Source organism: Pelobates fuscus, chromosome 10 (genome assembly GCF_036172605.1).
Source record: "Pelobates fuscus isolate aPelFus1 chromosome 10, aPelFus1.pri, whole genome shotgun sequence".
Classification (NCBI taxonomy): domain Eukaryota; kingdom Metazoa; phylum Chordata; class Amphibia; order Anura; family Pelobatidae; genus Pelobates; species Pelobates fuscus.
This window is the reverse complement of record NC_086326.1, coordinates 72,118,414-72,131,552: the sequence shown is the minus strand read 5'-3', so window position 1 is coordinate 72,131,552 and position 13,139 is coordinate 72,118,414. Positions and strand designations below refer to the sequence as shown.

Sequence of the window (13,139 nt, the reverse complement as noted above, 5' to 3'; positions counted from 1 at the left end):
GTTTACACTGCAGCGTTAATCCAGCCTCTAGTGGCTGTCTCACTGACAGCCACTAGAGGCCGCTTCCACAATTCTCACTGTGAAAATCACAGTGAGAAGACGCTGACGTCCATAGGAAAGCATTGAGTAATGGTTTCCTATGGGCGTTGTTAATGCGCACGGCTCTGGCCGCACATGCGCGTTCGGCTCCACTCGGGAGCCAACATCGGAGAGGAAGGAGTGGTCACCGGCACTGGATTAAGGTAAGTGGCTGGAGGGGAACCATGAGGGTAGGGGGACCTAAGGACTACATAGTGCCAGGAAAAAGAGTTTGTTTTCCTGGCTCTATAGTGGTCCTTTAAGTCATATTTCATAGTTTCTCAATATAAACTAGTTTATTATTTCAAGATGGAGATGCAAAATATGGGAAATTATGATATTGTATGATAGCTAAACATTACACTGTTTGACACAGGTTAACGAGAAGGCAGGGCAGATTATTCCTTATGACAAGTTCTACATTCATGAAATCCAAGACTTCATAGATATTCGAAATGACTACATCAATTGGATTCAGCATCAGGCATTCAGAATGGTACGTTTCATGCATTTGACTTTTGTTTGCTCTCATTCTTCGTTATTGTAATATTTTTGGAGAAACTTTCTTTTAATGCTGGGATTTATATTCTGTTTCTATTAAACAACAACTTGATACAAAAAAAAAGGAATTTCTACATACAGGAAGTAAAGTGGATGCCTAAAGTGACTTTTACAGTAGGCTTCCAAATAATTTTAGTATGTAATGAGATATATCCCTTCTATTTCCCCCCCCCCATGTATGACCAACGCCTCCTCATTTCCTCATTGTATTCATAACCATTCATGACACCTATGCCATTAAGAAACTATTGAGTCTTCAAGTTTTAATTAAATTCCGATTATTTATATAGGGCTAACATTAACAGCACTGTACAATCGGTAACAAGACTGTACAATCGGTATTGGGGATCGACCGATAATCGGTTTTACCGATATAATCGGCCGATATTAAGTATTTTCAGCAATATCGGTATCGGCCAATATAGATGCCAATAATACCTCCTAGGACCGCCAGGCTAATTACAAGCCCGGCAGTCCTTGGGGGGCCGGCAGCAAGCTGTTTCTTACCTTTCTTGCAGTTCCTCTAGCTCCCCAGTGCAAATCTCGCGAGACGTGCGGCCGCAGAGCGTTGCCACGGGTTACCATGGCAACGCTCCGCGCAGCACTGAGATTTACACTGAGGAGCTGGAGAAGCTGCAAGAAAGGTAAGAAACAGCTTGCTGCCGGCCCCCTAGTACTTAACAAGCCACCGGACCACCAGAGATTACTATATTCCCCCCTCCCTGGAAAGAAGCAGGGAAGGGGGACTAAAGAAACAAACAAAAAAAACATTTAGATATAAATAAAAATGCCCCCCCCATTTTACATAAACTACATCACTACACAAACACACACATACACACACTGCATGACATACACACACACTACACACACTACACACACACTGCATTATATATATACACACACTACACAAACACACACACACTACCCACACACTGCATTACATACACACACACACTACACAACACACACACTGCATTATATACACACACACTACACACACACACTGCATTATATACACACTACACACATACTGCATTATATACACACTGCACACATACTGCATTATATACACACTGCACACATACTGCATTATATACACACTGCACACATACTGCATTATATACACACACTACATACACTACATTATATACACACTACACACACTGCATTATATACACACTACACACACTGCATTATATACACACTACACACACTGCATTATATACACACTACACACACTGCATTATATACACACTACACACACTGCATTATATACACACTACACACACTGCATTATATACACACTACACACACTGCATTATATACACACTACACACACTGCTTAATATATACACACTACACACACACTGCATGATATACACACTACACACACACTGCATGATATACACACTGTGTTATATACACACTGTGTTATATACACACTACACACACTGTGTTATATACACACTACACACACTGTGTTATATACACACTACACACACTGTGTTATATACACACTACACACACTGTGTTATATACACACTACACACACTGTTATATACACACTACACACACTGTTATATACACACTACACACACTGTTATATACACACTACACACACTGTGTTATATACACACTACACACACTGTGTTATATACACACTACACACACTGTGTTATATACACACTACACACACTGTTATATACACACTACACACACTGTTATATACACACTACACACACTGTTATATACACACTACACACACTGTGTTATATACACACTACACACACTGTGTTATATACACACTACACACACTGTGTTATATACACACTACACACACTGTGTTATATACACACTACACACACTGTGTTATATACACACTACACAAACACACAGCTCCCCTGTCTAAATTCATGTGGCATGTATATTTTGTGCATTTACCTTTAGAATTAGTTTATTTTTTTCAAAATGGTAAATGTACAGAATATCGGCAAGTTATCGGCTATCTGCCTGAAAGTTCACAGATTATCGGTATCGGCTCTAAAAAATCAATATCGGTCGATCCCTAATAAATATTTATTTCTAACAAAAATGTTTGCCATACGGAACAGTAGGTGTAGAGGGCACTGCCCAAATTAACTTGCAATCTAAAGGGATGAGGGAATAACGTTTTTAGTTTAGTTTTAAGTGCAAAATATGGTACTTATTTGATTTGCATGAAAGTACAGATTTGAAGGCATATTTGGCATGCATTTTCTTGAAAACAGATCACAACTGCTAAATAATAGAATTACAATGTATATGAGTGATTGTCTATTTTCTTTGTTGCATTTTAAATCTGTAAATTAGTAAAGCCTCAATGTTCGTAAAGTGATATGACAGAGGAATGCTCTTGGGAGTAAAAGTGTTGTTTTTGCTTTCTTCCTATTGCATTGTCTCAGGATGTAAATCACGGATTAGCAGAGGTAAGACTTGGTTTACATTATAATTCAGCTTAACATGTCATTGCCTTTTTGTAAATGTTGTGCTTTGGTTATTCTCATTGACAAAATAGAATTTTTCTCATTTAATTAATTTAAAATCCATTATGATTGGTAATTTGTGAAAATAATATGTGAACTTCATCCATACACTTAATTATACAACTCATTTTGCGTCCAGAAGGTCTCATAGGCATGGAAGTTGTCACTGCTTTGCCGTAGAATACTGTTAAACCTGCTTTCCCATCATACTCTAGACCAGTGGTTACGAACCTTTTTTTCTCTTGAGTACCTCTTGGCAGCCCATTTCCATAAATTGTACCCCTTATATTGGCAAAATATTTGTAATTATTATAATTGCTGTTATTTCAAATGTTTGCTTTTCTCTGTCCCATCTCCTCCCCTTTTCTGTTCCAGGCTCCCCACAGTGCAGACACACATGCACAGACACAAATTCTGATACAGATAAAACACCGACATACATACAGATACAAACAATGACACAATCCTACAAATACACAGATACAAACAATGACACACTCATACAGATACATAGACACAGATACAAGCACTGAAATACACATGCAAATTAAGAGACACACAGAGAAAACACTGACACATACAGATACACACAGACTGACACACACAGATGTACAGACAGGCACAAACACTTCCACACATACAGTTGCACAGACACACAGGTGCAAACACTGACCCACATACAGTTGCACAGACACATTGATACACATACTTGCATACATGCAGATACACACACCGACATACATATAGTTGCAGGGACATATTTATACACACATATACAAATGTACAGACACACAGGTACAAACATTGCCACACATGCAGATAAACAGATTGTAACACTGATATACATACAGTTGAACAGACATGCTGATAAACACACTGCCACACATGCAGATATATAGGCACACAGATACAATCATTGACACAGATACACAGACACCCTTACTGACACACATGCATATAAATGGACACACACACAAATATACAGACACACACACACACACACACATACAGATACAGACACATAGATACACACACTCACATGCATACAGATACAATGATACACACCGATACCAGGGCCGGCCCAAGACATTTTTCTGCCTGGGTCCCCCAAAACACGCCCACATTCATTATGTTGTATTATGATAATTAAAACCAAAATGAAATATATCATGATTAGATAAATACATTCCAGTAACATATTTAGATAAATGCACACTAAATTAAACATCACAACATATGCTTCTGCAGTGGTTATAAAATATTAGCTAAGTAAATATATGTTGTGACGAAGGTAACCTCGTCACTGGCTTTTGGAGGGGCCTGTTTGTCAGCCTCCTACCCTGTGATTATGGCCCTGTGACAAACTGAACCTTGTCAAGGGTTCTTGGAGGGGCCTGCTGGCCAGCCTATTGCCTCAGGACTATGGGCCCTGCAATATACCTTGCCTAATGCACGTTAAAAGGATCCTGGTCTTTGGTCCATGGTGGGCGGAGGACGGCGAGACCCCAACCAAGCTGTGGCGGTTCGTTGGTTCTGCGGTGGTTATGGTGTCCCAGTGCAGTGCTTATGGTACTCGCAAGTACTATGAAGCAGCGATTGACGGAGGTACTCGGTCGGGGTGCAAGGCGGTCCGTCACATATGTCAATCACTAACAGTATCAAACTAAAAAGGAGTAAGTTAATTTGTCATGTGGGATGTATGCCATTAGTCTGGAGATGTAGTAGTGTGTGTGCTGAAGATGTAATGTGTCGACATGTGTGTGTCCTGAGGATGTAGTGTTTCTGTTTGTGTGCTGGGAATGTAGTCTGTCTCTGTGTGTGTGCTGGGGATGTAGTGTTTGTGTGCACTAGGGATGTAGTTTGTCTATGTGTGCGCTAGGGATGTAGTGTGTATATGTGTCTGTGCAGAGGATGTAGTGTGTTTGTGTTGGGGATATAGTGTGTCTGTGTGTGTACTGGGGGTGTAGTGTGTTTGTGTGTGTGTGCAGGGGATGTAGTGTGTCCGTGTGTGTGCAGGGGATGTAGGTTGTCTGTGTGTGTGTACTGGGGATGTAGTGTGTGTGCATGTGTGCTGGGAATGTGGTGTTTGCTGGAGATGTAACTGTCTGTTCGAATTCCTATGTCCAGCACACTGTGTACATTAAAGCTAATAATTATTTACCCTTTTTGTATCCATGGTGCGGTGGATCCTAGCTGAAGTGGAGTCTGAATTGACTCCTTGCAGCTCTGTTCCTCTTGTCTACACCGTTGCTGGCTCAGTCCAACTCCTGCATGTCCCGCCACCTATGCTAGCTATGTGGCCGTTACATCACACATAGCCAGACTGACAGGGGAATTCTGACACTCCTGGGGGCCAGCCCAGAGCAACAGCCCTGCCTGCAGCAAATTGCTGTAAGTTAAGTTCCCATTGAAGTTCCAGCACGCACAGCTAGTAATCTGAGTGCTAGAATTTCAGTGGAAAACATGTCATAACCCTGAGGACCCGGCCAGCCTCCATCTCCAGACTCCTATGATTTTTAGTTTTGAGTGGCCTCCCAGCCCTCTCCGGGAGTCGAGCTGATCGGTGAAGACTGGGCTTTCCAGGCATAATGCTGCCCCTGTCAAATTGCCGCCTGGAGCCATGGCCCCACTGGGACTTAAGGACGGGCCAGCCCTGACAGATACACACACACAGATACACAGACATACAGATGCACACACTGAACACAGGCACATATACACAGACCTACAGATGCACACACTGAAACACATAGATACTCACACACAGATACAGACATACAGATGCAGACTGACACACAGATACAGACATACAGATGCAGACATCTAGATACATAGACTGACACATGCACACATTGACCCACACACTGACATACAGTTACACTGACACACACCACAGATACAGACATAGAAATACACAAATAGATACACTCACGCACAGATGCTGACTGACAAACAGATACGCACACTGACCCACACACAGATACCAACATACAAATAAGCACACTAACAAACACAGATACACAAACATACAGATATGCAAACTGACACACAGATACAGACATACAGATATACACACTGATTGACACAAACACAGATACACACCACAGACAAACATAGATACAGACATACTGATACACAGACATACAGATACACACAACGATACTGACCTACAGATACATAGACGACACATACACACACTGACCCACAGACGCGCACACTGACAGACGCGCACATACAGATACACACACACACACACACACATTCACAGACATACAGATATGCTGACACACACACACACACACACACACACACACACACAGGGTCATCTTTACTATTAACCGGACACTAAGTAACCTTTTGTTTTGTCCCCCTGGACCCTGCCCCCTCCCACTCCCTGGCATGGAATCACGCCATCCATCCCAACACTGTGAAAGAACTAAAGTAGAAACGGCCACGGTGCAATTTGTTTTTGGGCCCTCCTACCACAAGGGTGGCCTAAAGGTAGATCCTTATCTGTCGTGCAACTCCAACAATGCTTTGACATCTGGGGCTATACCGTTTTCCCCATGCTTGCAGGCTTATGTTTAGCACTGAGTAGTGTTTGTGTGTTTGAATGTAAGCATGTTTTTGTATGGAGTATGTTTGTGTGAATGTAGGGGTGTGTTTCATGTGGTGTTTGAATGTAATATGTATGCATTTATGTGTAGTGTTGATTTTCAAATGCAGGGTTGTATTGATACTAATTTTGGTGTAAAACACAGAAGTGTGTTTGTATGTAGTGTTGACGTTTGAATGCAGGAGTGTGTTTATATGTCGTGTTGATGTTTGAATGCAGGGGTCTGTTTGTGTGTAGTGTTGGTGTTTGAATGTTGCGATGTATGCACACATACACTGCCACACACACTGTGATATACACGCTGACACGCATGCAGAGATACAGACATACAGACTGACGCAGATACAGACACACCAGTACACATACAGACAAACTGATACACATACTGACAACATACATATACGCAGATACACATTCTGACAACATACAAATACACACAGATACATATACGGTCAGACATGCTGACACAGACGCATACTGAAACAAATTTACACTTGTAAACCCACCCTCCAGTTTTCTACCTTGAACCATGGTGTCTCTGGTGTCCAGACTGGAGGGCGCCAGGGAAATCCTTGTCATCTCCCCCACCCTTCCCATTCCATATCTCCTCACTCATCTCCTTCCATTGTACTTATTTCAATATGCCTCATTTTCCTCTCCTTTGTATATAGACATTATTGCTATTAGTACACACATATACTTCAGTCATCATTCCATTTCTCAGAATTCCCTTCTCTGTCCCTCTTTTCTTGATTATTCTCCTGTAAAATGTACTGACCTTGGGGTCTGCCTATCCCGGCCCAGCCGCCCTCCTCCCTGCCTCCTCCGTTTCTCCTGTGCAGCTCCTCACTTTAGTGGGAGAAAGTGACTCACGGCAGTCACTTCCTCCCAGTGCTGCTGAAAAGCAAGGTGGCCCGGTCGCACTATTAAAGGGCCACAGCGTGCGACCGGGCCTTGCTTACAAATTCCCACTGGGTGGCCCTTAGTGTGGACCTCCCTACTGTGCGGGCCGCCTGTTTGGGGGGAACAAATATGAGGGGAGCAGGGGGCCCCCCAAGAGTAACTGGGCCGGGGCAGCTGCCCCGTTTGCCCCGCGTTAAAGACGGCCCTGCACACCCAGATACACAGACATACAGATACACTAACACACACAGAGGTACTCCGACATAATGATACACTGACACACACACAGATATACTGATACACTGACACACACACAGACATATAGATACATTGACACACACACAGATACTCAGACATACAGATACACACACACACACACACACACAGGTACTCCGACATACACAGATATGCTGATACACTGACACACACACAGATACTCAGACATACATATACACTGACACACACACAGATGCTCAGACATACAAATACACTGACACACACATGGATGCTCAGACATACAAATACACTGACACACACACAGATGCTCAGACATACAAATACACTGACACACACACAGATGTTCAGACATACAAATACACTGACACACACACAGATGCTCAGACATACAAATACACTGACACACACACAGATGCTCAGACATACAAATACACTGACACACACACAGATGCTCAGACATACAAATACACTGACACACACACAGATGCTCAGACATACAAATACACTGACACACACACACACACAGATGCTCAGACATACAAATACACTGACACACACACACACAGATGCTCAGACATACAAATACACTGACACACACACACAGATGCTCAGACATACAAATACACTGACACACACACACAGATGCTCAGACATACAAATACACTGACACACACACACACACAGATGCTCAGACATACAAATACACTGACACGCACACACAGATGCTCAGACATACAAATACACTGACACACAAACACACACAGATGCTCAGACATACAAATACACTGACACACACACACACAGATGCTCAGACATACAAATACACTGACACACACACACACAGATGCTCAGACATACAAATACACTGACACACACACACACACAGATGCTCAGACATACAAATACACTGACACACACACAGATGCTCAGACATACAAATACACTGACACACACACAGATGCTCAGACATACAAATACACTGACACACACACAGATGCTCAGACATACAAATACACTGACACACACACAGATGGTCAGTTACATACAAATACACTGACACACACACAGATGTCAGTTACATACAAATAAACTGACACACAGACATATAGATACAGTGACACACACACAGATACTCAGACATACAGATACACAGACACAGACACACACATACACGAGACATACCTTTTGGATGGTTTCTGTGACTGAGGCTGTTGTGAGTTGAGGTCTTGGTCTAGTCCCCTTCGCGGCTTCCTTCCGCAAGGTTTTGTTACAGCGTTCCAGCTCTCCTGTCAGGTTAGAAGGGGCCCGTTTGCGCTATTAAAGTGCTGCAGCACACAACCAGGGCCCCTCTTTGCGCATACATGTCCATCGTGTGGCCCTGATTGTGTCCCCAGCCCATGCCGGGCGGTTGCACCGCCGCCATTACCGGGGTTTTTTACGCGTACCCCCAGTTGGGAACCGCTGCTCTAGACTGACGAACAGTGCAGGTTTTGGCAGGATCTCTATTGAAATAAAAAAGGGAAGTACATAAATCCTGCATTGTTGGTGGTCCATGAGGACTGGTTTGGGAACCACTGCTCTAGAATGTTTGTGTTGTGTTTTTTGGCATCCTTGGTGTGTACTCCATTGTGCTGCTGTCATGTTAGGTGATTTTCCAACAAAGTTTCATTGAGGTGAGAGTTTTAGGGGGTGCCCTAGCTGTATGTCTGGTGAAGCAGACTGTTCAGTGAGGTGTTTTTTTGTTTTGTTTTTTGTGACCTCCCAACTGTGCTGCCAGTGACGAGCCATTATACTAGCAGACTTCACATTGTGCTTAACCTGAGTCAGCTGTGCTTCCACTCAGAAGCCATCTTGTGAGGTGACTTCCCATCTGTGCTTTCTTGCAATGTACATTTGTTTCAAGTGGCTTCCCAACTATCTCCTGCAGTGAGATGCTTCTTTAGATCTCAAATTATATTTAAGTGACTTTTAGAGTCTGACTTACAGAGTCATTTTTCATGATTCAAGTTTAATTATTATTTTGGTATATTTTAGTAGTATTTATGGGTGTCTGGTTTTAACTCTGATGACATTTAGTTTTTTTGTTTAATTTAAAAAAATATATATATTTTCTACCTCATATAATATGTATTACGTGTTAATACTTGCACCCGACCCAGAATAGTGATATTTGCTATAAGTAGTCAGTCTTCTATTTGATTTCACAATCTCATTTATTCTAACCACTGCATGGAAACTGCTGCATTCTCAATGTTATACACCCCACACAGCCTTTTGATTGGAACCCTCTGATAAAACATGATTACCTTTCATTTCCATTTTTACCCTTGCACTAAAAATATTATTTTCTCTTATACCTGCTTTGATTTGTTTGTTTTTTGTTTTGTTTTTGCATAATTCGCAGAACCCAGAAATTAATTTCCACAACCTTGAAAATGACTCACATACACGTCTCCTACCAATACACATTCTGCACTCATATTTTTTTTCTTGTAGCGTATCTTGACAAGAACATTCGGTTTAATAGCATTGCTCTATTTTATCATCCTGTTCTCTTTATTCAAAGTGAAACCACCATCTCTTTTTTTCATGTGTACCATAAATGCTCAGACCTTATTTAAAACCCCTTAAGGACCAAACTTCTGCAATCAAAGGGAATCATGACATGTCACACATGTCATGTGTCCTTAAGGGGTTAAGCCATGTATTTTCTTTTCTTTTCTTTTTTTTCTTTTTTTTTTTATCATTCACTGCTGTTAACTCATATTTTTTGTAAATCTAAATCTGTAGTACCCAAAAACTTTGCTTAATTTATAGAAACAAGTCAATTTTGAACTTCAGTTAAGCTGTCACGGTTTAGGAGTTTTTATTATTATTAAATTAAAATTGATTATATTACCTTATTCTTAAGATCTCTGTTACAGAATATTAGTATGGCAGGTTTTCTCCCAGTCTAGGAGCATCCAGTGACTGACAGCAATACCACATCTCCTGCCCGACTTTCAGCTTGAAGCAGATGGAGTGCAGTCAGGAATGGAAATTCTATGTAGGATCACTTCAGGATCCTCTAATGCCTTAGGGAATTACGGGTTTTACTGCTCTTTCATGTATTTCTCGTCTCATTCATTCATTTCTGTTCTCTCTCTTTGCTAAACCTTTCCACATTATTCTCTACACAAATATTTACCCCCTCAGTTTATCAGCTTCTAGTTTTTACCAATTCTCTTCACAATAGGTTCATTTGTCATTTTTCTTTATCCCATTGTCCTATTCCTTCTCATTCCCCACCTTCTGTTTTCTGATCCTTGCCCTGCACACTCTTTCTCCCTCTCTCTCTGTTTATTCATTTATGTGGGGAATAACTATCGTTGACTCTCCCCAGCTTTATCCACCTATCTTACAACATATACACATTTCTGTATTCTTGCCGCCACCACAACTAGTGTTTTATTGTTCTTGTTTTGCTATCCATGTCTTTTTTTTTCCTTATTATATCCCTTCCCTCTATCTTTTCATCCTTTCTCTTGCCAAGTATCTCACCGCACACTTTTTATGCATTGCATTTAAATTGATTGTTCAATCTCTTCAATGGTTTTTCCTACCCAGTATTGCATTTTTGTTCTTTTAACCTCTTTCTGCACTGTCTGTTTTTCTTCATCCCTTCAGATTGATTTTAAGGATCTGTCAGTGCCTTCTGCCTTTATTGCCTACTCACTTGCAGCCTGACTCAGCTGAATAGTCACCTCATTGGCCAGCATAAAGACACGCACTGGCATAACTGAGATTATGAGCGTGGTTTATATCTCCCTAGACCAGAGGAAGTCCTTATCTTGTAATCTCCCCAAACCGCCTATAGCTTTCTGTAGCACCCCGTGGTACTGTTTCATTGGATTCACTGGTATTGGTCCTCTTTTTGTCACTTTTTTTCAAACTTATAGTTGCATTGTAAAAAAAACTATTTTCTTCTAGAAAATACGCTTTTTTTATTTTATTTTATTTTATTTTTAAGTTGAGTAGCATTTTTAATGGTTTTATGTTCTTATACATGTTTCCCTGTTTGTTTGTCCCTTATGTATTACTCTGGGATATGTTTCAAAACTTCTTCCCTTTTTGTGAAACTTTTTTATTTCTTATATATCTACAGGGGTCGGACGTTCCAGTGACAATTTGCACATATCCCTTCGTTTTTGACGCACAAGCTAAGACAACTCTTTTGCAGACAGATGCTGTTATACAGATGCAGGTATATTTTTGAGGGTATTTGAAAACGCCATTTTTTTCATGTCAAAACTAAACCAAATTTAAAGGATGAATATAATTATTTTGAAAACCCGTTTTGAAGGGATAATGTTTCCTGAACAGTATTGTGTTGTTTGTATACATTGTGATACCTAAATAGAAAATGGGTAATTTTTTGCAACATCCGCTATGCTCTGTATTTATTTATAATTATATTGACTCCCATGCCCTTTTCTAACCTTCATTCTAAAATACTAATGTGCAAATTAACTGCAGTGTCCGTATATGTAATGCTGTCACGCTGGTACCCAATGTACTAGAACACTGTATGCACAAGTGTGTGCCTGAGCAGTATTATCTGTCTGCACCTTCCCAGCACCACTGAAAGAGGGGATTGTGGTAGGACACACCTAAAACCAAACAAAATTTCAGCCTTTGTGTTTCCTCAGATGGCAGTGGACCAAGCCCACAGGCAGAACTTTTCCTCCCTGTTTCTCCCAGTGATGGAGTCAGTGGATCCTTGCCTTATTTTGATTGTACGCAGAGACAATATTGTAGGTGATGCAATGGAGGTTCTGAGAAAAACCAAAAACATTGATTATAAGAAGCCACTGAAGGTAAAATAGTATTCTTTCTTCCTTCGTTTGTCTTAAATGTTCTGCTTCTAGTGTGTTTGTTTAAAAAAAAAAATGCTGACATGCTTGATTTTTGCAGGTCATATTTGTGGGAGAAGAGGCTGTTGATGCAGGCGGGGTTCGGAAAGAGTTTTTCTTGCTCATAATGAGAGAACTGCTGGATCCAAAATATGGCATGTTTCGGTTTTACGAGGAATCCAGACTCATCTGGTTCTCTGATCAGGTAAAGTGTATAACACAATTGCAAAACAATAAGCCAGTTGAGAATTTGTCCAAAATTGGTGTTGCATGTCAGGGAATTATTAATTTTTTTATTATTTCCTGTAGTTTAATTAAAACATACTT

At 40.9% G+C, this 13,139-nt stretch overlaps 1 protein-coding gene across 7 annotated transcripts in view; it reads left to right on the top strand.

The window, feature by feature from the left end:
- HERC4 (HECT and RLD domain containing E3 ubiquitin protein ligase 4) overlaps nt 1–13,139 on the top strand; it is a 99,370-nt gene that overhangs the window by 68,611 nt on the left and 17,620 nt on the right. For 6 of the 7 annotated variants that reach the window (XM_063435069.1, XM_063435070.1, XM_063435071.1 and 3 more), the window contains 5 exons: nt 455–574; nt 3,084–3,107; nt 12,065–12,163; nt 12,609–12,776; nt 12,874–13,017. In XM_063435069.1, coding sequence (XP_063291139.1) covers nt 455–574; nt 3,084–3,107; nt 12,065–12,163; nt 12,609–12,776; nt 12,874–13,017 — 555 coding nt within the window. The remainder of the gene's footprint in view (nt 1–454; nt 575–3,083; nt 3,108–12,064; nt 12,164–12,608; nt 12,777–12,873; nt 13,018–13,139) is intronic. The other variant, XM_063435073.1, reaches the window with a different exon arrangement.